General features: G+C 43.3%; 1 protein-coding gene across 11 annotated transcripts in view; it reads right to left on the reverse strand.

Moving 5' to 3' along the window:
• TRPM3 (transient receptor potential cation channel subfamily M member 3) overlaps positions 1–27,026 on the reverse strand; it is a 608,524-nt gene that overhangs the window by 218,035 nt on the left and 363,463 nt on the right. For all 11 annotated transcript variants that reach the window (XM_060237459.1, XM_060237453.1, XM_060237455.1 and 8 more), the window contains exon 6: positions 1,397–1,568. In XM_060237459.1, coding sequence (XP_060093442.1) covers positions 1,397–1,568 — 172 coding nt within the window. The remainder of the gene's footprint in view (positions 1–1,396; positions 1,569–27,026) is intronic.

A 27,026-nucleotide genomic window follows, 5' to 3' on the forward strand; every position in this document is an offset into this window, starting at 1 on the left:
TGCGCCGGGAGTTTCTGGCGCAAAAGGCTGCTCCGCGGCATTTAGTGGGAAATCCGCGCAGATCCTGCACGGTGAAGAGGGGGGTCGCGCCGGCTGGAGGTGAGTGCGAAAACGACCTAGGTGTTTTGCTATGTCTTCAATGTCTGAGCCTCATCATTTCTGCCACCCGACCCAGAAGCTAGAAGATATAAACCCTCCTTACCTCTGCATTGTCCCTGCTAGACCACATGGACACAATATGGTTTACTTCCTCTACCAAGAGTATGGACATAATTTTGGTTGCCCTGGGAAAATGCAACTAGAAATGGTGAATGAACTGTTTGTGAGAAAAAAAGTAATATTACATGAATTTTGGAAATGACATGTACAACTAGCTATGCTGCTTTTACAGACTCTTGGGGAAGTCTGTTCACCTTTCAGACAGAGGAGGTAGCTGATAGGTGGGGCGACACCAGGCTGTTGATTGTTAGCAGGATGAGAGACTATTGCCTTCCAAAATCTGCCACCTGAGTCAGCCACTGAAGGTCACTTCATTATACAGCTGAACATTGTAGCCTGTGTTGTAGTAGAAGAAGCTGCAGTTGGAGAAGGCAATTATAGAAACTTGTTTGTGCATATCCATAATACTCTTTGAACAATAAGTGAATTTCTTCACTGTACTCTGCATTACTTGCCTTAAGTCTATTTTGGGTCTTCCAGATCATTGTAAACCACTCCACTGAATTTCTTCCAGGAGTTACATACAATAGTTTCCTTCCTTCCTTCCTTCCTTCCTTCCTTCCTTCCTTCCTTCCTTCCTTCCTTCCTTCCTTCCTTCCTTCCTTCCTTCCTTCTTCTTTCTTTCTTTCTTTCTTTCTTTCTTTCTTTCTTTCTTTCTTTCTTTCTTTCTTTCTTTCTTTCTTTCTTTCTTTCTTTCTTTCTTTCTTTTCCTGCTGAGTCTATTCCCGCTCCCACTGATCTCTGGATTGTTCACAATTTGGAGTATAGGTTCACTAGAACCACTTGAGAACTAATCATAATAAAATCATTACTGGAATTGGATGTTTATTAATATATGCTAGTGTACACCGATTAATGGAACCCTCACCACATAATGAAGTAGCTGCATATCACTCTGGACCAATGCAAACACTATACACATAATAAAATTGCTGACTACAGCAATTTCCTGATATCTGCCTGTAGCCTGGAGTGCTAGTGGTAAAGAACACCATTGCTCAACTGTGTACACCTTCAAACACTTACTTCAGTTTAGTGGCGCACAGTAGTAGTAGAAGGAGAAGATATAGATATGGTGTTTGGCATTTTATCCACATACCACTAAAATTTAGTTTTTTTAAAAAATTATCACTCTAAAATTATGCAGTTAAGAAAAGGAAGAGAGAGATCTGCTTACTTGTATTTATCTTCTGAAGTGAAATGTGCTTTTCCAACTGCCTACGAAGTTTAACTTCTGCACCATATTTGCCTGTAGTCCCATTATCAGCCAAAATAAAATGAGAGTGCATGCTGTTAAGTACTGTCAATTTACTCATTGGATTGGACATCGTTTGGTATGGCCGGACTACCTGTATCAGAAAGGAAAAAAGATAATGTAACAATAATGAGAAATATCATGGAATTTGTCATAGGAGTTAGTCTAGCCTTGTGGCCTTCAACCTTTCCAGACCTAGGACCTGATATCGGACCCATCTTTAGCCTTAATCCAGCATGATGAAACACCTCAAGCACATGGCAAAATATCCCATCCTAATCATACATCATGACCAAGTGACAGAAAGACAAAGAGCTGAAGTCCTTGCCTGTGCTTGCCACTATCTGACCTTGTCTCACCATGCTGTTGGTTCTTACAGTGTGGTGTACTAAAAGCAAATAAAGACAGTTTATAGGGACTCAGTACCCAGCAAGTGGTGCTCTATAACAAACCTGCGGGTTCTGACCTACTGGTTAAGAACATAAGAACATAAGAGAAGCCATGTTGGATCAGGCCAACGGCCCATCCAGTCCAACACTCTGTGTCACACAGTGGCAAAAATTTTTATATATACACACACACTATGGCTAATAGCCACTGATGGACCTGTGCTCCATATTTTTATCTAAACCCCTCTTGAAGGTGGCTATACTTGTGGCCGCCACCACCTCCTGTGGCAGTGAATTCCACATGTTAATCACCCTTTGGGTGAAGTACTTCCTTTTATCCGTTTTAACCTGCCTGCTCAGCAATTTCATCGAATGCCCATGAGTTCTTGTATTGTGAGAAAGGGAGAAAAGTACCTCTTTCTCTACTTTCTCCATCCCATGCATTATCTTGTAAACCTCTATCATGTCACCCCGCAGTTGACATTGGTTGAAACAATGGACTTGATGAGAGCACAGCAAAGGAGAAAAAAGTAAAATATATTACTTCAACCACAGGCCATAACTTGGACATTTTCAAAAACGGGGTAGCTATGGCAAACACTAGGATCTTATCATTTGAGGAAATGTAGGCTGTTTTGATGTTTAACCAATGGCACTGTACTCTGAATCCAAATCAGGCTCTGATGTGCTTGGTGTTTCCCTCAGCTGCCACAGGGCAGCTGGGAGGATTGTGAGGAACTCCAAACGGATCTGTTGAGGCTGGGTGAGTGGGCGTCAACATGGCAGATGAGGTTCAATGTGGCTAAATGCAAAGTAATGCACATTGGGGCCAAGAATCCCAGCTACAAGTACAAGTTGATGGGGTGTGAACTGGCAGAGACTGACCAAGAGAGAGATCTTGGGATCGTGGTAGATAACTCACTGAAAATGTCAACACAGTGTGCGATTGCAATAAAAAAGGCCAACGCCATGCTGGGAATTATTAGGAAGGGAATTGAAAACAAATCAGCCAGTATCATAATGCCCCTGTATAAATTGATGGTGCGGTCTCATTTGGAATACTGTGTGCAATTCTGGTCACCGCACCTCAAAAAGGATATTATAGCATTGGAAAAAATGCAGAAAAGGGCAACTAGAATGATTAAAGGTCTGGAATTCTTTCCCTATGAAGAAAGGTTAAAACACTTGGGGCTTTTTAGCTTGGAGAAACGTTGACTGTGGGGTGACATGATAGAGGTGCTTTTCTCCCTTTCTCACAATTCAACTTGTGGGCATTCGATGAAATTGCTAAGCAGTCGGGTTAGAATGGATAAAAGGAGGTACTTCTTCACCCAAAGGGTGATTAACACATGAAATTCACTGCCACAGGAGGTGGTAGCAGCTACAAGCATAGCCAGCTTCAAGAGGGGGTTAGATAAAAATATGGAGCAGAGATCCGTCAGTGGCTATTAGCTACAGTGTGTGTGTGTACATATATATATATATATTAAAAAAAATTGGCCACTGTGAGACACAGAGTGTTGGACTGGATGGGTCATTGGCCTGATCCAACATGGCTTCTCTTATGTTCTTAAGCCAAGATGGCAACAGGCAGACATGGAGACATGAAGTAGCTCATTTAAATTCATTTATTTTGATTTCTTTTGGCTCCTCCTGTCCTTTGTTTACTTTCTCCTGTTTCTTTGCTTCCTGCTGGCATTTTTGCCACAGGGCTGTAGGAAAAGTAACTTGTTAGAGAAACTTCAGTATAACTCATGGTCATAGTATTGTACGGTTTAGCAAGATTTTAGCAAGGCTACCTACAAATTCCCCAGGGATGTCTCTAGGTCAGGTCAAGAGAGATGTTCTGGAGTTTTGTGCTATCAAGATATGCACAAATACACTGAAATTACACTGCAGTGGATGGGGAGAGGGATCTTAGACCTCTATCAGCACCATTTTCCAGATATGGGATCCTTGTGTATTGATGCAGTACTCATTATGTTTCCAAAATGGGCCAAACAAAGTCACCTCGGTCCAGGAGAAGAGTGCAGAGGGAAGGTCTATATTAACTCTCTTCCTGTGTGCCAGGCCCAAAGTATAGAACTCCAAAACAAACATTTTGATATGTCTCTTGATCCCTAAAGTAAGGTAATGTGTGGTTAGGGTTGCCATATACATAGCATTACCTCTGTGGCAGTTGAGAAGAGATTGTCTAAGAATTTAGCCCTGTAGTTATAAAATCTCTGATTACTTACTTTAGAAGTAATCAAGCACACATTTGTTTCCATGCAAGCATTCTAACTATGCAATGCCTTTTTTTTTTTTACAAGAATGATTATCAGGAAAAACTTAAAATGACTTTGTAAAGATTTTAAGAGTATTTGAGATGAAAGGAGCTCAAAATGATACTGGTGATCCAGAAAACAGTATTCTCCTTTTTGCTTCACAGATTTTGTTACTCTTTCTCTTGTCATTACGAAATCTTAGTAGAAAATGGAAAACAAACTTGTTACCTTCTTTCTTCCTCCCACCTCCACAATATAAAATTCATTTTTATGTTATCAAAGCAAGATATATCTGTCTCAAAAGCAATGGTTTGCAAACAAGATCACTTGGTTGAAATTCCAAAGCTGGCAACATCTTCCTTTTGTTCTTCAAGTGTCAGTACTTACTACGCTTTTGTAAGCCCTTTACAGAGAAATGAACGCTTCTGTTTTCCTCTGTTATTGTTACATATTCTGTCAACAGAGCACAGCAGACTTCACTTAAGCATTTGCTAGACAGGGAAAATAAGCAGGTCTGAAAAGACCTGTAGTCTGTAATTGGTAAAATCTCTGCAGCTGTACTGTCCAGTATTGCAAAATAATGCTGCTTGTGACAAAAGTAATTTCATTCACAAGTTAATTTATTACTGCTGTCTGGGGAGAAAACAATCTCACAAGCCTCAGAACAAAGATTTGACCTACTGTATTTGAAGGTTCAGGTGTGAGGAACAAAGTGAAAGGATATTTTTTTACCAGATTAGTTAGTACTTGTTAAATATTCAGTTATGAGAGTCTGTTTATCAGGCTAAATGATGTGTTCCATATAATATAATGTTGCTCAAAAATGTAACTCAAGTGCACTTCTAAGAAGGTTAAATATACAGAATGGGAGATCTGGCTTTGTTTTTTTCCAACAAAGTCTTATAATTAATGTTAGCTTTACATTTCAATGAATGGTAATGTGCTTCAGGTTATTAACAGGTCGTGCTACAGGCTACAGTGTAATAGAGATGCATCCCACTTTGTCATTATGACCTTTGAAAATCAGATAGATTTTGGAAATGATGTCCGAATGCAATTCTAGTCTGGTAACTAAAATAAATAACATGAATAAATAAGGATGCATACACATGAGGCATCTTGTGTCAAAGCCATCTGAAAGGTTTTATTTTAAAATGTATAAATAGTTTTTCTGATGTTCAAAATTTCATTACAGAAAAATTTAACAAATACACAAAATCACTCCCCCCCCCCCCGAGATTCTTGCTGCACAAAGGAAATTGCGAGAAGTAGCTGATAAGCTAAAGAGAAATGGTGTTAAATTTTGCTGGCTACCTCTGGGACACATTATTGTTCATCTGAATGGTAAATCCTACACAGCCTTTGATGAATTATCTGGAAAGCAATTGGTTGCAGCATGTGTAAAACCATAGAAGTTAATGGGAAAAATAGATTAGAATGGCATCTGAAAATACGTTAAGTATAATTTAAGGTGCAATTCAAAGATTAAAATGTTGTGAAAGATGTAAGGTTTTTGTGTAATAGTAAATAGAAAGGCTTCTATGTAATATTAATAATGTTTTTGGGTATTATTAAATAGAAATGCAAAAATATGTAGTTGGAAATATACAAATTAAGTTTGAGCTGAAGTATTGGGCATAATAAGGAGAGAGGGGGGTACCTCCTCCCAATAGCTTCTCAAACCGGAGGGAGAGTTTTCTCCTTCCACGCCCCCCCCCCCCCCTGGCCAAGATCTCTCAGCTCCAGAATGAGAGGCAACCATTTGGTTTTCTTTTATTCTTTTTTTAATCTAGGTGAAGCTGACTTCTTGGAAGGCAAATAGATTGGGGGGAAGTGATAATAGATAGCTGAGGGAAGAAAGTTTAATCTAGAAAATTTGAAGGTAATCAGATTGATATGAGTATTGTTATGATGATTATGATAAAGCGAAACTGGGGAACTGAATGGTGTAGAGGAAATGGGTGATATAAGATAATAAGATTCAGAATAGAAAATAGAACCACTACAATGGCACTCAGGGTTAGCAAATAGGTGTATTAATTGTATGTTGATTAATTGGAGAATGTTTTCTATTGTAAAAATGTGGATAAATATTATAGTAAGATTGATGGAATAATGTGGTTGATAATTTGTATTAATGTTCATTGCAGAGTTTAACAAAACTAGTGATATGAAGACCAAAAAAAGATACAAAAAATCACAATAAATAAAACAATTAAACAAATAGAGCTCTGTGAGATAGCAGGTGTTGCTCCAGAGATGAAACATCTCAGTTCCAGTGACAAAGTGTCTGGAATGAGGAAATAAACAGGCAAAGGTAACAAACTTGCAAGGAGAGGGTAAGTGGCATATATTATGCAACTTCTAAGTGTAGTAGCTGTTCAAACCACTCAGGTGTAGCTAATTTTAGTTCCTATGTTCTGGTCTAGTTCTAATTTTAGTTTGGTTGTAGCTGCTCAAGCTACTCTGGTGTAGCTAATTTTAGTTTTAAACAGGCTCAGAGGATCTTGGCTAGTTTTACTGCAGTATGAAAAGAGTTAACAGAAGGTCAAACAAAACACAATGATTAAAACTGAGGACACAGAGTTAGCTTAATCTACAATGGCACTTTGAAACATCTCACATCTATAGATTTAAGTAATAATACCAGAGACTAGGGATAGTGAGTTCACAGATAAGGCTAAACTTTATGCAGATTTTTTTGTAACAGCGTGTCAAGCCTCGGTATTTCGAATAAACAAGCAATTGTTTGATACAAAGACTCGTTTTATTGATGATCTGTTGTTGCTCAAGATGCGGTAGCTTGAGAGTGATACAGAGTTGCTCATAGCAGAACATTTTAAGGACTACATCAAAGGATTTAGAAAAGATAGTCTCAAGACATAACAAGCATGTGTGAATGGTTACAACTATGCAAAAATACTACCCACTACTAACATGCGGTTGAAACTTCCCTTGTTCTCATACATTCCTGCTCCTTTTGATAAGCGGTGAATGGGAACTGTTCAGGGGAGGTGCCTCCTTTCTCGCTATCATCAAAGTTACTGCATTCCTACATTTTCTACCCAGAGGTGGGAAAGAGGAAAGGAAGGTGAGAAAAGTACGAGGGGGGTTGAGCTTTGAAATGCAACTATGGGAAAGGAATGATGTCAGAACCAAGGAGAGAGAAATTATGAACATATATGAACATATGAAGCTGCCTTATACTGAATCAGACCTTTGGTCCATCAAAGTCAGCATTGTCTTCTCAGACTGGCAGCGGCTCTCCAGGGTCTCAAGCTGAGGTTTTTCACACCTATTTGCTTGGACCCTTTTTTGGAGATGCCAGGGATTGAACCTGGGAACTTCTGCTTCCCAAGCAGATGCTCTACCACTGAGCCACCGTCCCTCCCCAATTAGATTCCAATAAGTGTATTGATTTAATGTATAGAAATAGCATGCTTGACACAGAGAAAGAAAAACAAATAACAGAACAAACTGCAAATAGTGTTTAAATACAGCTAGGGCTTAAAAACAAACAAGGGGCTGAATTTTAATCTAAATCTAAAACTTTAAGCTAACCCTCACGTTCTTTAAAGAAGGAGGAGGTTCTGAGAACACAAGCAGTTATGTAACTACTGAGTCTATTCAGCTAGAGTCACCTGTAATCCAAACCTAGAAGGGCTAAATTAACATTTGAAATTAAATTAGCATTTGAAGTAAAAGGAAGCCTAAGAAGGAGAGGAGCTCTGAGCATCTTTCTTTCAGCCCGACCTATTGTTAATCAACCAGAGGCTGACTCACTCATCCTCCTTTATTGGTTCACTCCCAAACAGTGTGGTTGGCTCCAGTGGGGATGGCAGTTTTGGCCCAAGCTATTTACTTAGGGTTCCTATGACCAGGCCCAGCTCTGCGAGGTAGCAGGCCCTGCTCCAGTTATGAAGTGTTTAATTATTCCAGTGACAAAATGTCTGGGAATAAATAGGAAAGTTTAGCAGATATGCGACTTCAGCAGCAGGGTGAGGAAGCCAGGGCACTAGTCTCTTCATATCCATAATAGGGTAAGCAAAGTTTCCACTAACAAATCCATATACACAGGAAATTTTTAAAAAGGGAAACTGAAACAACATCAACAACAACAAAATTATAAAGGCAGAATGACAGCAGGGATTGGGGGTTATCCAATGTATTGTACTGGATGTAACGTGTATCTGGGTTTCTAGATACTCTCAATGATTGCGGCATGGAGTAGATGGTCACAGAATCTACCAGGGGAGAGGCGATCCTGGACTTGATCCCAAGTAATGCCCAAGACCTGGTGAGAGATGCAAATGTGATAGCACCAGTTGGGAACAGTGATCGTAACGTTATTAAGCTCAACATTTATATAAATAGGAAGTTGCCCCAAAAGACCAATACAACTACTTTTAAATTTTGAAGGGGTAACACCTCTCAAATGAGGAGGCTTGTGAAGAAACTGAAAGGAAAGTTAAGGAGGGTCAAATCCCTTTAGGAAGTCTGGAGACTATTTAAAACTACCATCTTAGAAGCTCAGATAAAATGTATACCACAGAGTTAGGAAACGTACAAATAGGTATAAAGGAGGCCTGCATGGTTAACAAAGTAATGGAAATAGTAAAAGGTAATAAGGATTCCTTTAAGCAGTGGAAGGCTAGTTTGAGTAAGGTAAACAAAAAGGAGCACAGGCAGTGGCAAATAAAATGCTAGTCAGTGATCAGGCAGGCAAAAAGGTACTGTGCAAAAAAAATATAAAGACCAACAATAAAAAAAGTCTTCAAATACATTAGTGACAGAAAACCAGCCAGAGAGGCAGTGGGTCCCTGGAATGACCAAGGGGTAAAAGGATTACTAAAGGATGATAGGGAAATGGCAGAGTAGTTGGATGCATTTTTTTCTGTCTTCACTGTCAAAGATGGAAGGCGCTCCAGAACCGTGAGTTTTGGGAAGGGTGTTGAAAGACTTGAGTCAAATTAAAGTGACAGAGAGGAGCTCCTTATGACTGATGGACAATTTTTTTTTGTTCAGTCGCACAGTTGAATTTGACTCTTTGCGATGCCATTGACAAAGTCACGCCAAGCCCTCCTGTCTTCCACCATCCTCCGAAGTCTGCTCAAATTTGTGTTTGTTACATCAGCAACGCTGTCCACCATCTCATCTTTTGCCGTCCCCTTCTTCTTTTGCCTTCTGTCTTTCTCAGCATCAGGATCTTCTCCAGTGAGTGCTCCCTTCTCATTTGGTGGCCAAAGTATTGGAGCTTCAGCTTCAGCATCTGACCTTCCAGGGAACAGTCTAGGTTGATTTCTCTTAGGACTGATTGATTTGATCTTTTTTGCAGTCCAAGGGACTCTCAAGATTCTTCTCCAGCACCACAGCTCAAAAGCATCTATTCTTCTGCACTCGGCCTTCCTTATAGTCCAGCTCTCACAGCCATACATTACTACTGGGAATACCATCGCTTTGACTATATGGACTTTTGTTGGCAGGCTGATGTCTCTACTTTTTATTATACTGCCCAGGTTCGCCATAGCTGTCCTTCCAAGGAGCAAACGTCTTTTAATTTCATGGCTACAGTCACCGTCTGCAGTGATCTTGGATCCCAGAAATGTGAAGTCTGTCACTACTTCCATGTCTTCCCCTTCTATTTGCCATAGTGTGATGGGGCCGGATGCCATGATCTTAGTTTTTTTGATGTTGAGTTTCAAGCCTGCATTTGCACTCTTCTCTTTCACCCTAAACAAGAGGTTCTTTAGGTCCTCCTCACTTTCTGCCATCAGAGTGGTATCATCTGTGTATCTGAGGTTGTTGATGTTTTTCCTGGCAATCTTGATTCCGGCTTCTGCTTCATCCAGGCAAGCATTATGCATGATGTACTCTGCATTTAAATTAAATAAACAGGGTGACAATATACATCCTTGTCGAACTCCTTTTCCTATTCTAAACCAAACAGTTGTTCCATATCCTGTTCTGACTGTTGCTTCTTGACCCTTATATAGATTTCTCAGGAGACATGTGAGGTGGTCTGGTACTCCCATTTCTTTAAGAACTTGCCACAGTTTGTTGTGATCCACACAATCAAAGGCTTTAGCATAGATCCCTCTTAGAGGGGCATTTTCCAACACCTCTGAAAGAGGCCTTGGTCCGCCCTCTCTTGAAAAAAGCTACAGCAGACCCGGCCGAATTGGCGAACTATCGTCCGGTGTCTAATTTACCGTTTTTAGGTAAAATTATTGAGAGGGCTGTGGCGTTGCAGCTACAGAGATTTCTGGATGACGCTTCTGTCCTAGACCCTTGCCAGTCTGGCTTCCGGCCGGGCCATGGGACGGAGACAGTGTTGGTCGCCTTGATGGATGACCTCCAGTGGCAACTGGATCGAGGCGGCGTCGCGGTGCTGATGCTGTTAGACCTGTCGGCGGCATTTGACACAGTCGACCATCAGCTACTGACGCGCCGCCTCGCCGACATTGGGGTTGGGGGGTCGGCCTTACAATGGCTTTCCTCCTTTCTCCTGGGTCGGGGACAGAGGGTGGCCATCGGGGGTGAACGGTCCCGGAGACGCACACTGGACTGTGGGGTGCCATTCCTGTCCATTTTAGTTCACTGATTCCCAAGATGTCAATGTTCAGTCTTGCCATCTCTTGTTTGACTACATCCAGTTTACCATAACTCATAGATCTTACATTCCACGTTCCAATGCAGTGTTGTTCTTTGCAGCACTGGACTGTTCTTTCACCATCAGACACATCCACAGCTGAGCGTCCTTTCGGCTTGGGCCCAGCCACTTCACTCTTTCTGTGGTTACTTGGACTTGCCCTCGGCTCTTCCCCAGTAGTATATTGGGCACCTTCTGACTTGAGGGGCTCATCTTCCAGTGCCATATCTTTTAGCCTTTTGTTACTGTGTATGGGGTTTTCTTGGCAAGGATACTGGAGTGGGTTGCCATTTCCTTCTCCAGTGGATCACATTTTGTCTGGGTTCTCAGCTGTGGCCTGTCCATCTTGGGTGGCCTTGCATGGCAAAGCCCACAGCCTCACTGAACTGTGCAAGCCCTCTCACCATGTCAAGGTAGCAATTCATGAGAGAGACAATTAAAACCTGACAAATCACCAGGTCCAGATGGCATACATCCAAGAGTTCTGAAATAATAATGTGAACTTTTGGATCTCCTGACAAAAATATGCAATCTATCATTAAAATCTGCCTCCATTCCTGAGAACTGGAAGGTAGCTAATGTAACCATCTTCAAAGAAAACGGTTCCAGAGGAAATTGCAGGTTGGTCAGTCTAATGTCAATATTTGGTAAGATGGTGGAATCTGTTATTAAATATAGAATTAGTAGGCACATTGATGAACTATCAAGGGGGAATCAGCATTGATTCTGTAAGGGAAAATCTTGTCTCATTAACCCATCAGAGTTCTTTAAGGTGAACAAACATATGGACAAAGGTGACCCAGCAGATGTTGTTCTAGAGAACTTCTAATAAAGTTCCTCATCAAAGGCTCCTAAGTAAACTCAGTAGTCATGGAATAAGGGTCAGGTTATTTTGTGGATTAAAAATTGGTTAATTAACAGGAAATAGAGAGTGAATATAAATGGTCAGTTTTCACAGAGGAGGGTGGTAAGCTGTGGGATACCACAAGACTCAGTACTGGGTCCAATGCTTTTTAACTTAGACAATAATGATCTGGAGTTGGGAGAAAGCAGTGACGTGTCCAAGTTTGCAGATGACACTAAGTAATTCAGGGTGGTAAGAACCAGGGAAGGTTACTGTCCATGGGGTTTTCTGTTGAGGATGAGTAAGTGGGTGTCAGCATGGCAAATGGGGTTCAACATGGGCAAATGCAAAGTAATGCACATTGGAGCCAAAAATTGCATACAAATACATGTTGATGGGGTCTGAACTGGCGGTAACTGATCATGGTAGATAATTCACTGAAAATGTTGAACCACTGTGAGATGGCAATAAAAAAAAGACAAATGCTATGTTGAGGATTATTAGGAAGGGAACTAAAAACAAATCAGTCAGTATCATGCCCCTGTATAAATCGATGGTGCAACCTCAGTTCTTTTCACTGCACCTCAAAAAAGATATTGCATTGGAAAAGGTGCAGAAAAGGGCAACAAAGTTATTAAGGGAATGGAACACTTTCCCTATAAAGAAAGATTAAAGAGGTTAAGGCTCTTTAGGTTGGAGAAATGAACACTGAGGGGTGATACAGAGGTTTATGAAATTATGTTTGGAATAGAGAAGGTAGAGAAAAAAGTACTTTTCTCCCTTTCTCACAACAAAGAACTTGTGGGCACTCAAATTAATGAGCAGTAATTTTAGATCAGATAGAAGGAAATATTTCTTCACCCACCGAGTAATTAACAGGTGGGATTCACTACCACAGGAGGTGGTGGTGGTTACAAGCATTAATAGCTTCAAGAGGGGATTAGATAAATATATGGAGCAGAGGTCCATCAGTGGCGAGTAGCTGTAAGGTACAGATGGAACACTATGTCTGAGGCAGTGATACTCTGCATTCCTGGTACTTGGGGGGGGGCAACACTGGAGGGCTTCTGGGGTCTGGGCTTGCTGGTGGATCTCCTGATGGCACCTGTGTTTTGGTCACAGTGTGACACAGAATCACAGAGTTGGAAGGGACCTCCAGGGGCATCTATTCTAAGCCCCTGCACAAGGAAAATCACAAGCACCTCTCCCTGCCCTTCTTTTCATGATCTGCCTAAGTTCATAGAATCAGCATTGCTGTCAAATGGCCATCAGGCCTCTTTTTAAACACCTCCAAAGAAGGAAAGTCCACCACCTCACGAGGAAGCCTGTTCCACTGAGGAACTGCTCTGTCAGGAAGTTCTTCCTAAGCCAAAAACTCTTTTGATTTAATTTCAACCTAGTGGTAGTGGTCCGACCTTCTGTGGCTACGGAACACAACTTTGCACTATCCTCTACATGACAGCCCTTCAAGTACTTGATAATGGTTTTCATATGGACTGTTGGACTGGATCATATGGAGTTAGAATGGATGGGCCATTGCTTGATCCAATATGGATTCACTTATGTTCTTATGTGTATCTTGCATGGTGGAACACACTTGACTCCCCCTGCTCCCCTGCTGCTGAAGGAGAGCAGGAAGTAGTGCTCTTACCAGACCAGGAGGCAGAGACAGAGAATAATATATTTTTTAAAAAAAGTCAAAGAAGGAGATAAAAATATGGAAGACAAACTAGCAGATCATGATAAAAACCAGAAGAAAATTGCTATCAATTCAATTAATTTTGTTATGATAGACTGGCCAACAAAATGTCAACAGAATCAACAATACATAAAAGAAGACATATACAGGGAAATCACTGTAAGTGATGTTAAAACACACACAAAAAATGAAATATGTAAACAAAATTAACATAAATGTAGCTTAAGTTATTCAAAAATTTCAACAGGTTTCACATATCAGATTTAAATGGAGGAACGTCCATTGTTAGAATTTAGTTGTTAATTCCCAATTGAAATATTATTTGAACAAGTCTGGTTCTTAGAATAAAATTAGCACTCTATAAACACGTTTGTTTGGCAAGAATTCATAGACCTTGCAAGAATTTCTAGAGGATCTATCCAAAACCAAATTTAAAAAGGAATATTACATATATTACAATTGCTCATCTCTTTCATGCAATTCCATGGAGAATCCTTAGCTTCTCTACCCTTTGCCATGCACAGTGGGTGAATTTGACAGATGCAGCTTCTGGCTAGTCTACCTAAGGATAAAGAGAAAAGCAAGTGACCTAGCTCGTATGGTGCTCCTAGCAAATACTCTTTTATCCCCCTAGTTCCTGGGAATTGTTTTTGTCTTTATCACAGTGCCTAGCTGCTTAGATTCAAAACTTCCAGGAGAGGCTGCAGGCGTAGCTTGGCTCTACCATAATCACTCCCCATCCTATGTCTCTTCATTGTAATATTAACAAAAAAATATTAGATTACATTTTGTACAGTTACAGTTTTCCACCTATAATGCCAGATTATATTTTGGAAATGAAAGATCCCGCCTATACCACAATTGTACAGCACCATAAAATGTTTTAATATGTTTAAAATGTAATTGTATTTTATTGGTTTTAAATTGTAATTATATATCTGAACTATCTGTTAGCCATCTTGAGTCCGCTTGTGGAGAGGGCGGGATAGAAATAGAAACGAACAAACAAATAAACCAGGAAGGGATTACAATCAGAAGTCACATTTGTGTGTGCACATGCTCATCAACGCAACATCACATCAAAGTAAAGAATGCACAAAACAGCAACACAAACCCAGGTCAGATCAGGGAAAACTATATTTGTGTCCTCCTGGATTAAGGCATTCCTTACACCAGGGGTATCAAACTCATTTGTTATGAGGGACAGATCTGACATAAATGAGACCTTGTCAGGCCGGGCCATGTATGTCATAAAATGTAATGCCAGCAGAGATATAAACTTTATAAAGGACACAGGCAAACACAATTAAAGATGATGTATCTCTCCGGAATGATCGAGGGAAAGTGATCTCTCCGGAGTGATTGAGGGCTTTGGTTCTTAACTGTTCTTTGCTCCCTTCCCCAGGGGCCCAGGAGGGGGTGGAGCCACAGCCAACAGAAGGAAGAGAGGCTTGGCTCAGTAGCTTGGCTGGCAAAGCAAGCTCTCCCTCCCCCCTTGAGGAGCCTCAGCCAATGGAGAAAATAGAGGCTTTGCTCTATAGCTATTGTGTTATTGAGCAAGCCTGGCAAAGCAAGCAGTGACACAGAAGGAAGCAAGAGAGAGGGAGAAGGAAGTGGACTTGCTTAGGGGCCTGAGAGGAACTCTTTGGGGGCCTGATCCAGCCCCTGAGCTGGACATTTGACACCCCTGCCTTAGAGTGCAAATTTATTGCCTGACAAGAACATGTTTATTATCATTAGACACCAGCCTAAATACTAAATCACTGCTTACTAGGGTTGGGCATGAACTAATTCAGACTTGGAAATCTGGGCTGAACTTTTCTTGGTTTGAGGTTCGCAAGCTGCAGATCAAGAATCATGTGCATGTCATGGACCTATCTGAGCTTTTTACCATGGCTAGGAAGCATGGAGAAAAAAGCCCACCCAGAAACTTATGTAACTTTTGCACAAAAGAGCTCTGTGGGGGTGGTCTTTTGCAGCCCTGGAAATGCTAATACAGACCTTCCCAAACTTGACAAGCGATGCTGCTTGCAAATCAGAGACATCCACCTTCACTCTTTGAAATGGGTGTGTGTATATAAAAGCTATGGAGCTGTGCATGTTCTCTTTGTTTTCATTGGGTCTTTAGGAGTTCTGGGTGTCCTGGCAGTGAGGATTGCTGGATCTCCTGGCTACAATATACACAGCCACATGAGATTTCTCATCAACATTAGTCTGTCAGCGGCCTGGGGGAATTGCCTTCCCTAGGTTTCCATGCTGCAATTCCTTTATTTCTTTATTGATACTCTGCTGCAAAGGATGTTCCTGCTTTTCATCCCCCTCCACTTCCCCTGGGAATAGCAGATGTGTTCTGGGACTGGAATGGCAGCCTCTGGAAACAGCTAGGCTTCCCAAACCTCCCGCTCTGGCGGGAGACTTCTGGGTTCGCAGTCTCATCTCCCGCTCTTCAAAACTCTGGAAGCGGGGGTGGGGGGTGGAGGGGGGGAGAACATACCTTTAGGCTTCATGTTGTAGAGCTCCTGAGCCGTTTGCAAAATGTCTGCCCCTTTAAGGCTGGGCAGGAAGCAGAAAGCAGGAAGGGCTTCTGAGAACGGCCCCTCCCTTTCTTTTGCTTTCGTTTTCACAGGAAGTAGAGTTGTCCGGAGGAAGATCTGGTAAGTGTGTGTGTGTGAGAGGGAGGGGGCAGGGGATTCCCTAGTTTGGAGGCCCTCCCCCCCTTTAGAAAGCGTGGGGGGAGGGAAATGTCTACTGGGCACTCTATTATTCCCTATGGAGAACGATTCCCATAGGGAATAATAGGAAATTGATTCGTGGGTATTGGGGGCTCTGGGGGGGCTATTTTTTGAGGTAGAGGCACCAAATTTTTAGTATAGCATCTAGTGCCTCTCCCCAAAATACCCCCCAAGTTTCAAAACGATTGGACCAGAGGGTCCAATTCTATGAGCCCCAAAATATGGTGCCCCTATCCTTAATTATTTCCTATGGAAGAAAGGCATTTTAAAAGGTGTGCTGTCTCTTTAAATGTGATGGCAAGAACTCCCTTGGAGTTCAATTATGCTTGTCACATCCTTGTTCTTGGCTCCACCCCCAATGTCTCCTGGCTCCACCCCCAAAGTCTCCTGGCTCCACCCCCCAAAGTCCCCAGATTTTTCTTTAATTGGACTTGGCAACCCTAGAAACAGCAGAAGTGTTATGGGATTGGAATTACAGGCTCCATCTCCTTTTGGGGACCTCTGAGCTAGAGTATGGAATAGGAGACCCTTTTCGCACTAGAGTTTAATCCTGGTTCAACCCTGTCCCCAAAATGACATTCTACACTACACTCAAGTTTACCCCTGTTTTTCTCTCTCTCTTTCTTTTTCTTTTTTGTTTCCACATTACACTGAATTCATCCCAGTTTTGCCCCACAATTGTTCCAGGATATATGGATGCTGTTTTGCCCAGGATTTTCCTGCAAGGTAAATGAATGTGAGTTGAACTTAAAGAAAACCTGGGTGGAGGTCCAAGAGTAGAAAGGGCCAAAGAGACTATGGAGGGCATGCTCTGGGTCAGTGGTCAACAGACTGGGCATCAGTAAGCAAGGAATTCAGGCAGGGTATAATGGGAAATGGAGGTCAGGAAGGCAGCAGAACTGGACACTGGAACTGTAAGGGGGACAAGGGGCAAGTTTTATAATTTAGAACAATTATAGGAAGTGGCTCAGTTCAACTTCATGAGTTTGTAAGGAAACGTAGGAGCTGACAGGCAGGATGATTACTGAGGTGGAGCTAATTTGGCAATAGCTACACACCTTCCAGAAATATTAATTAAAATGTATAATTTAATTCCACTCTACAGCATGTGATTCCAGTTGCAGAGCACTGACTCTATTCCCAGGACCTGTCATTCCACTCTGGGAGAAGTCATTCCAATCCCAGAATAATGATTTTGTTCCTGGGGACTGTCACTTGGGTGTCTGCCATTTCAGTCCTGTCTCTCTCTCTCTGCTTGACTTCGCGAACGAAGATTTAAGAAGGGTGCAGTAGTCCACGTCTGCTGCAGGCTCGCTGGTGGCTGACAAGACCAATGCGGGACAGGCAGATCCGGCCACAGTGGCTGCAGGGAAAAGTCTGATTTCGGGTTGGTGCTGTAGCAGTGCGATTCTTCCTCAATCTCCTTTTGTCTTCAAGACCAGCTATGCATGCATTCTCAAAGGAAGAGACAGCCTGGTGGATGGTGTGCCTCCATGCTTTGCGATCTGAGGCTAGGTCAGACCACTGGTGATGGTTGATGCGACAGGTGCCAAGGGATTTCTTCAAGGAGTCTTTGTACCTCTTCTTTGGTGCCCTTCTATTTTGATGGCCGGTGGAAAGTTCGCCATACAGAGCAATCTTGGGAAGGCGATGGTTTTCCATCCTAGAAATATGCCCTGCCCAGCGCAGCTGCGTCTTCAACAGCAGTGCTTTGATGCTTGTAACCTCCGCCCTCTTGAGGACTTCAGTGTTGGTCACAAAGTCACTCCAGTGGATGTTGAGGATGGTGCGAAGGCAGCGCTGATGAAAGAGCTCAAGGAATCGCAGGTGATGACGGTATAAAACCCACGATTCGGAGCCGTAGATGAGGGTTGTCATCACAACCGCTTTATAAACATTGATCTTTGTGCCTTTTTTCAGATGCTTGTTGCTCCACACTCTTTTGTGCAGTCGGCCAAATGCATGATTTGCCTTTGCCAGCCTGTTGTCAATCTCCTTGTCGATCTTGGCATCTGAAGAGATGATGCACCCTAGGTAGCTGAACTGCTGGACTGTCTTCAGAACTGATTCACCCACAGTGATACAGGGAGGGTGATAATCTTCCTGGGGTGCAGGCTGGTGGGGAACTTCTGTCTTCTTCAGACTAACTTCTAGGCCGAATAGCTTGGCAGCCTCTGCAAAGCAGGACGTCATATGCTGCAGAGCTGATACCGAGTGGGAGACGAGTGCAGCATCATCAGCAAACAGTAGCTCTCGGATGAGTTTTTCCATTGTCTTGGAGTGAGCCTTTAGTCGCCTCAGGTTGAACAGGCTGCCATCAGTGCGATAACGGATGTAGACACCATCGTCATCATCTAGATATGTATATGTTCCCAAAACAGGAACATATACAGCCGAGGCTACGTGAACTGCACTGGCTGCCGATCATATACCGGGTCCAGTACAAAGTGTTGGTTATTACCTTTAAAGCCTTATATGGCCGAGGACCTACCTACCTGAGGGACCGTCTCTCCCCATATGAACCCCAGAGGGCACTGAGATCAGTTGGGAAAAATCTAATGACCATCCCCGGGCCGAGGGAGACTAAATATCAGAATACTAGGGTACGGGCATTTTCAATCGCGGCCCCTACCCTATGGAACCGACTCCCCGAGGAGTTGCGGGCCCTGCGGAACCTTGATCAGTTCCACAGGGCCTGCAAGACCGCCCTTTTTAAGCTCACACACCTGGACTGTTAAGAAGATCAGCAATTAAGCATCCGCCAATGCGGTTTAAGACCATACCGCTGAATAACTGCACTTACTGGACTGTTTTAATGCTGTTAAGTTAATGTTTACTGTTTTATATTGTTAAATTTAAAGGCTTTTAACCACTGTATGTTTTTATGAAATGTTGTTAGCCGCCCTGAGCCTGCCGAGGTGGGGAGGGCGGGATAGAAATAAAATTTATTATTATTATTATTAGATCTACTGCGGCTCTTTGAAGCATCATGCTAAAGAAGATCGTAAAGAGAGTTGGTGCGAGAACACAGCCTTGCTTTACACCTGTGCCTATTGGGAAGGGCTCCGAGAGGTCGTTGCAGTGTCTGACTTGGCCTTGCTGGTCTTCATGTAGCTGGATAATCATGCTGAGGAACCTTGGGGGACATCCTAAACGTTCCAAGATTTGCCACAGGCCTTTCCTGCTAACGGTATTGAAAGCTTTGGTAAGGTCGACAAAAGTCACATATAGACCCTTGTTCTGTTCCCTGCATTTCTCTTGGAGCTGCCTGAGAACAAATACCATGTCGGTGGTGCTCCTGTTAGCTCTGAAGCCGCACTGGCTCTCTGGGAGGAGTTCTTCTGCAATGGTGGGCACCAGTCTGTTCAGGAGTATTCTGGCAAGGATTTTGCCTGCGATGGAGAGCAGGGTTATCCCCCGGTAGTTGGAGCAGTTTGACTTTTCTCCTTTGTTCTTGTGTAGAGTGATGATGATTGCATCGTGAAAGTCCTGTGGTAGTTTGCCTTGTTCCCAGCAGGTGACAAGTACTTTGTGAAGTGTGCTATGTAGTACTGTGCCCCCATGCTTCCAGATCTCTGGTGGGATTCCATCAACTCCCGCTGCCTTGCCACTTTTCAGTTGCTTGATGGCTTTAACAGTCTCTTCTAGGGTGGGGATCTCATCCAACTCTGTTTTCACTGGTTGAAGTGGGGTGAGGTGGATTGCTGAATCTTGAACTACGCGATTGGCACTGAAGAGAGCCTGAAAATACTCCGACCACCGATTCAGTATGGATGCCTTGTCTGTGAGGAGCAGTTGGCCGTCTGCACTACGCAAGGGACTCTGAGTCTGATATGATGGGCCATATACTGCCTTCAGGGCTTCGTAGAACCCTCTTAAATCACCAGTATCTGCACACAGCTGGGTTCTCTCTGCAAGCTTGGTCCACCACTCGTTCTGAATGTCTCGAAGCTTGCGCTGGAGGATGCTACATGCAGCGCGAAAGGTTGCTTTTTTCCCGGGACAGGAGGCTGAGCAAGATGTGCTTGGTAGGCAGATCTCTTTTTTGCTAGTAATTCTTGGATCTCTTGATTGCTCTTGTCAAACCAGTCCTTGTTTTTCCTTGTGGAGAACCCGAGGACTTCTTCAGAGATCAACAGGATGGTAGTTTTTAGGTGTTCCCAGAGTGCTTCTGGAGAAGGGTCTGTGGGACAACTGGGGTCCTCAATTCTTGACTGGAGTTTTGCCTGGAAGGCAGCTTTAACTTCGGCTGACTGAAGGCTGCCAACCTGAAACTTCCTCCGAGGGATACCTCCTCTCCTGGGTGTGGGTTTAAAGTGAAGACGGAGATTGCAGCGTACAAGACGATGATCCGTATGACATTCCGCACTGGGCATTACTCGGGTGTGTAAGACATCTTGAAGGTCTCTCTGGCGCACCAGAATGTAGTCGATAAGGTGCCAGTGCTTGGACCGTGGGTGCATTCAGGTTGTCTTCAGGCTGTTCTTCTGCTGAAAGATAGTGTTGGTGATGGTGAGCTGGTGCTCTGTGCAGAATTCTAGCAGGAGGCGCCCGTTATCATTGCAGTTGCCAATGCCGTGTTTGCCAAGTACTCCTTTCCAGGCTTCCGAGTCTTTACCTACTCTGGCATTGAAGTCGCCAAGGATGATAACCTTGACCTCTGTAGGGGTCTTTTGTACGAGGTTGCGTAGATCAGCATAGAATTTGTTCTTTTCTGCAGGATCTGCTTGAAGGGTTGGGGCATACACACTGAAGAGTGTTGCATGCTGCTTGTTTTGAAGTGGGAGGCACATGGACATGATGCGATCTGAGTGACCTGTTGGCAGGTTTTCGAGTTTGGAGGCAATGGAGTTCCTGACCATGAAGCCAACGCCAGAAAGGCGGCTCTCAGCCTTTGACTTACCCGACCAGTAGAGGGTATAGCCAGCACCATGTTCTTGAAGACTACCTTCCTCAGGGAAACGGACCTCACTGAGAGCTGCTATGTCAATATTCAATCTGAGAAATTCATGGGCAACTAGAGCAGAGCATCGTTCAGGGCGACCACTGTCTACTGTGTCAAGCATGGTTCTGATGTTCCAACACGCAAGCTTAAGTCTTTGCACACTTTGTGAGGCAGGTGCATGCCTTTTCTTTGTTGTTATTTTTTGACCGCAAGTAAGGATGCCTGTTGACTGCGGCTAGCCAACTGGGGTGGGGGAGACGAGCTTTGTTTAGGCCACCTTTTCTAGGCCCCTCTCCGTGTGGAGCAAGCAGTGCTGTCCCTAGATAAGGCTGCTTGGTTGTTCAGGGTGCTGCCGAAAGATGCTTTCGTCTCCGGGTCAGCATCAGGCGACCAATACCCTGAACCGCCTACATGCAGGATCGGGACTGCGGCTTCCAGTGGCACCTTCCACCTGCCGTTTCGCCCCTTGCCCATCGCTGCAGGACTTGGTGTGTTGTGGGTTGTGGATGTGGATATGCCCTTCAGGCCTGCGCAGAGGAATTTTTATGTGAAGCACAGTGTGCGCAGTACTGGCTCCACCCTTTCACCTTGGGGTCATCTGCCATGGCACCGGGACACCGGCAGCGAGTCCTCCAGGTGGTAGGTGTTACATTAACGAGCTCTATCTGCCCGGGTTTGATGTTAGAGTTTTCCTTCTCTTGGCTGGCGAGGTTGGTGAGCCCAGCCTGCCCATCCGGTTATACTGCCGGACATTCGGTCGCACCATGACGTGGCAAACTCTGTGAGAAACGGGGGGGACCAGCGGGAAGGTGTTGCCACGGATGCAGTAATGCAGGAGAGGCCATTGCAGTGACCATCTGCCAGGCATAGCCGGACAGTGACCACGCGGCGTTCACTACACCGGGAAGGAGAGGCTATGTATTGCGCATACACTTTCCCTGGGGGCAGGATACCCAAAAGGATACCCAAGAGAAAGCCCCCCCTCCCCTCTTTTCAGTCCTGTAACACTTTTGCTAATCCCAGGGGCTGTTATTCCACTCTGGGGAATGTAACTTCAGACCCAGAACACTTCTGCTAGCTCACCAGGGGCTGTTTTGTATACTCCTGAACTGGCATGTGAACTTTAATTGAAAAGCACTGTCTGGAGGCACCTTTTTTTGGTCCATAACTTGGACTCCTGAAGTCCAATCTTCATTAAACTTGATGGACATGTAGAGGAGAGTCAGATGGGGATCCCCTGAGATTTTGGAGCCTCTAGGCCTCCAGACATTTATTCAAACTGGTTCACAAACTGGTTTGTATACCACTTCAGGTTCAATTCACTAACTGGTTCAAGAATCAAGCTGGCTCAGTTTGCAAACTGAACTGCAGTTTCCTGGTCTGTGCCCATCTCTAGCGTTTACTTTTCTTATGCTTGCATGTACATACTCCTAATTCATCCTATTCATGCAGCAGCTATTTGCTTCTTCTATATACCAGTAACAGGACCAGTTCCAGGTTTTGGGGGGCCCTGGGCAGAGAGTGCCAAGAGGTCACTTTATGCCCTCACTAGGTCCCCCTTCTTACTCACTCACCCACATGCCCCTACATGGCTGTGCATCCTTCCTTTGGCCGCTTGCAACTTTTCCTACCGTCTGCAATTTCAGAAGTCCACACTGCCTGCTTCTTTCCCTGATGGTGCTAGGAGGGGTAGGTGTAGCTAGGACTGCTGCTGCCATATCCATCAGGAATGCTGATGCTTTGTGCACCATCCATATGCCTTTCTCCAGCAATCCTGGAGGCAGCACATGTGGCTGAGAGCACAAGGGAAAAAACACAAGAAGGCACTGGAAACATGTGAGTGCATGTAACAGAGGTGGTGATTGAGTAGGGAGTCAACAGCATTGGCCCCACCATAAGCCCAGAGCCCTAAAGCGACCTCACCTCAGCATATGAGTAACAAAACCAGTTGTTCGAATTGCCTGTTGGTAGGGAAAGCATCCATACAAAACTGATTGATTTTGCAGAGTGATAATCACTCAAAGACTAAATTCAGATTCTACAAGTTAAATCTAGGGGCTAAATAAATGCTTCAATCATAGCTTCAGACTCCAGTATCATCTCTGGAGATTATTACAGGGAGTTTCAACTCCAAGTTAAAAAGTCATCCAGCTGTTCAAAGCTCCCTTTCTTTATTGCAAGTGCTGTGAGCAAGACATAAGGAAAGGTTTTCTCCTCATGCGGTGCATATGATCTTGAAAGGCTTTTATGTGGTGAACTCAGGATGTATGTTTCAGAATACAAGTGATTTATGACTACAGTGCTAGGAAAGAAATAAGAGCTTTGGATTTGCTGTGCAAGGAATTGTTTTTAGCAATGATATGTCTCCCTGACAAGTGCCAATAATAATACAATTACCCTTGCTATATTTTTACTGCTTCATATCATACCTCACTATCCATTTTGGGACATAAAAGTGAGTTCTGCTGAGTTTTAGCCTTAGTGCCATAGTCCAGTAAGCTTGGATTCAATAGCTGCTATTCAGTATGGGCTCAAATTTGCTGGAAAAGAGGATTTGCCATTGTTCTTTTATCTCGTTTCAAAAATAAAAGATGGAAGATGTGTCCTGTATCACAGAATAGATGGAAAACCAAGATTTTAATAGGAACTGAAAATGAGCAGCTTCAGAGGGAAATATGAGGCATCCTTACTTATGTCAACTTTTTGTGCCTCAGGCAGCACATCTGGTTAAAGTATAGAAACTGGTAGCAAGTATGAGTGTGTGAATGAGAACCTTAAAAGTTTTACCTTCCATGCTAATTTTCCTGACTATGATATTAGCATGACAACATCTCACAGACAGGGATGGGTGGGACATTGTTTCACTTGTATATTAGTAATGTCACTGTCACTGTACAATAAGTGCCTGTGACTCATGCAACTCCAGGCTGCAATGGCCCCACTAGTCAAATTCTGTACAACAAATGAACAACTACTGAAAATTAGTTGTACTATAAATGGATAGTCTAAAAAGTGTTTTATTTCTACGTAAAATATCCCACAATCTTGTGATGGACATAAAGGTTTATCCACAGAATCCCTTTCTGCAGCCGTTACAACTGTCAGTACTGCATTCAAACCTAGGTCATACAAAGAAAAAAATAATAACCTGAATATGTACAAAGTGCCTTCAACTCAACAATGAAAAAAATGAGGAAGCAACTATTTGGGTTTCTATGGAGGAAAGAACCTGCTCAGCCTTTTAAACCACAATTTTAAGAAATGGCCCTGGAATTTCTCTTTAGGAACTGGAAACTAGTGTGGGTATAAACCTGCAATTTGGATTTTGTCCTCATAAGCAGGTTGCTTAGATTTTTTATGACAGGCCATTTGGCAGAGCAGACAAAAATCCCATGACATAGATTAAATATAGGAAGTAATAAACAGATTAAGCAGTTTGGATCTCTATATGCACGTTCTTAACTAACAACAGCTTCTAGGTCTATGCTTTCACTTGGACTGTTTCAATAAAAATGTATCATGATAACCGAAGCCACAGTCCAAAAATTATGGCATCAAAATACTCACAACATCCTTCTAAATACACATGCTGAGTAAACCAAACACACTGAATGAGAGAAAGTGAGACAAATAGAAAGAGTTGGATTATTATCTTGGAAATATAGCATGCCTCCATTGTATCTGCCAGTGTTTTTGATTCCAGACAACATGTTTTGGCAACATGTTTTGACAGTTTCCTATTTTAATATATTCATCATGGCACAAGAAGAATTTGTGCTTTATAAGCTGATTACTGTTGATTGATTTGCTACTAAAGGAGATTTTTGCACTGTGAGATAGTTGCTTTTAATATAATGTTTATGATCACTTACCCTTTACTAAGATATTGTGAGTTTTCTAGTCCCAGTGTATATTGTTGGCAGCTATTGGCCCGAACAGGGACATTTGCAACAATACAATATTAGAATATGGGGTAAGGAAAGAGAGATATCCAAACAATGCATAATTTTTTGTTTCATCATATATTCTCACAATCAAGCATGGGCTGATTTCAGGATACTTAAATCTGCAGATTGGTCCCACACTGACTAAAAACAGATAATTCTACAAAGGTTTGTAGAAGAATCCAAAAAGGTTTTTTAAAAATACATTGGGGCAGTTTATTTCCCTCAAAAACCAAAGCCTTGTCTTCATAAGCACAGACAACCCTCCCTACCTTCTTTGTCAGGCAGCAATGGGAGAGGTGAGGATGGGCCCAGCAGTGGAGGCTGGGAGCAGCATGGGGCTCTCTAGTGGCATCAGCAAGGGGTCAACAAACCTCAGTAGGGCAAGCATTAGAGATCAGAGCTGCACACAGCTCATTGTCAACATTGGAGGAGCTTGACCTGGATGGCCCAGGAAAGCCTGATTTCATCAGATACTGGAAGCTAAGCAGGACTGACCCTGGCAAGTACCTACTTGGAGACCCCTAAGGAATACCAGGACTGAGGTGCAGAAGCAGGCCACACAATTCACCTCTCAGAAAAATGTCCTAGCCACACTAGGGGTTACCAGAAGCCACGATGACTTCCAGGCATGCAAGCACACATACACACACACACATGTGTGAGTGTGTGTGTTTATGTATGTATGTATAAATCGGGGCAAGGAAGAAGCCTTGGTGAGCCTGACAGCAGAAGCCAAGAGCTTCACAGAGCTTGAATCCAGCATCATTGTTGGTGGCAACAAGGGGAAAGAAGTCTTGGCAAGTTTCATGTGGTTCTTGGCCTCCACTGTTGGGCCTGTTGACACTTTCTCCACACCTGCTGATGCTGCTATCATCTGACAGACAAGGTAAGAGCACTGTGGGGGCAATGTAGGAGGGTAGAAGCTTTGGTGGGTCTAGTGGTAGAAGCTGGGAGATGCATAGGGTTTACTGCCAGCATTGGTGGGGGGAGAAAGGTAGGAAGGGCCTGGCGACAGGGATGGAAGGGAGCCACGTCTGGGCTTAGTGGCCAAGATGGGGAGGATGGGATTCCCTTCCTATGAGTCTCATGCAGGGCTTTTGTTGAGCAGGAATGCACAGGAATGCAATTCCAGCTGGCTTGGTGTCAGGGGTATGGCCTAATATACAAATGAGTTCCTGCTGGGCTTTTTCTACAATCCCCCTCCCTGGTCTCATGGATCCCCACTTGTTCCTGTATAAAACAGAAGTAGGAGTTGGTTTATATATTTTCACAACATGAGGGCAATGGAAAGTATTCCTGCACTTTAGTGAATGAAACATTTTATTTTTCCCAAACTAGTCCTGCCAGCTCCTTCAAGGATAGTGGAAAGTCAATTAAGTTAGACAAGGCTGCAATTTGGATGGAAAATGTTAAAATAGATTTAACTTAAGCAGGCTTTATATATATACTAGCAGTAAAGACTATAGTGGGCCCTAGAAAAATATTGGGGGTGGGTGATTAATGTGTAGGTGGCAGAAAGGAAGGAAGATAAATAAACAGAATGAAATAAAAAGAAAGAATGAGTAGGAAAAATATGGGGAGAAAGAGTGTGAGAAAGAAAAATGAAAGGAAGGAAGGCAGACAGAATGAATGCAATAAAAATACAGAAAGAGATACAGGGAAAAAATGAGAGAAAGAACAGAAGGGAGAGGTAAAAAAAGATGGGGAGAATAAAGCAAGAGAAAGAAAAATAAGAAGAAAGAAGATAGAATGAAAGAAAAAGACAGCAAGACACAGAGACAGAGAAAAATGAGAGAAAGGAAGGAAGAGTTACAGAAAGGTTGGGGAGAAGGAGTGAAAGGAAAATGAAAGGAAGGAAGGAAGACAGGGAGACAGAAAAATGACAGGCAGGTAGGAAGGTAGGCAGCCATCAGAAGCCTCCCTTCCACCCCTTCTCACTTGCAGGCAGGGGGAGAGAAAGGGAGCCTTCCAATGGCTTTCTGCCTCTTAAAGAAGGCAGCTGAAAGGCACTGGTGGCTGTAACAGGCTGGGAGCCATTGCAAGTCTCCCTTTCGCTCCCTCCCGCTTGCAGGCAGTGGGA

This window comes from Heteronotia binoei, chromosome 4 (genome assembly GCF_032191835.1).
Source record: "Heteronotia binoei isolate CCM8104 ecotype False Entrance Well chromosome 4, APGP_CSIRO_Hbin_v1, whole genome shotgun sequence".
Lineage (NCBI taxonomy): Eukaryota > Metazoa > Chordata > Lepidosauria > Squamata > Gekkonidae > Heteronotia > Heteronotia binoei.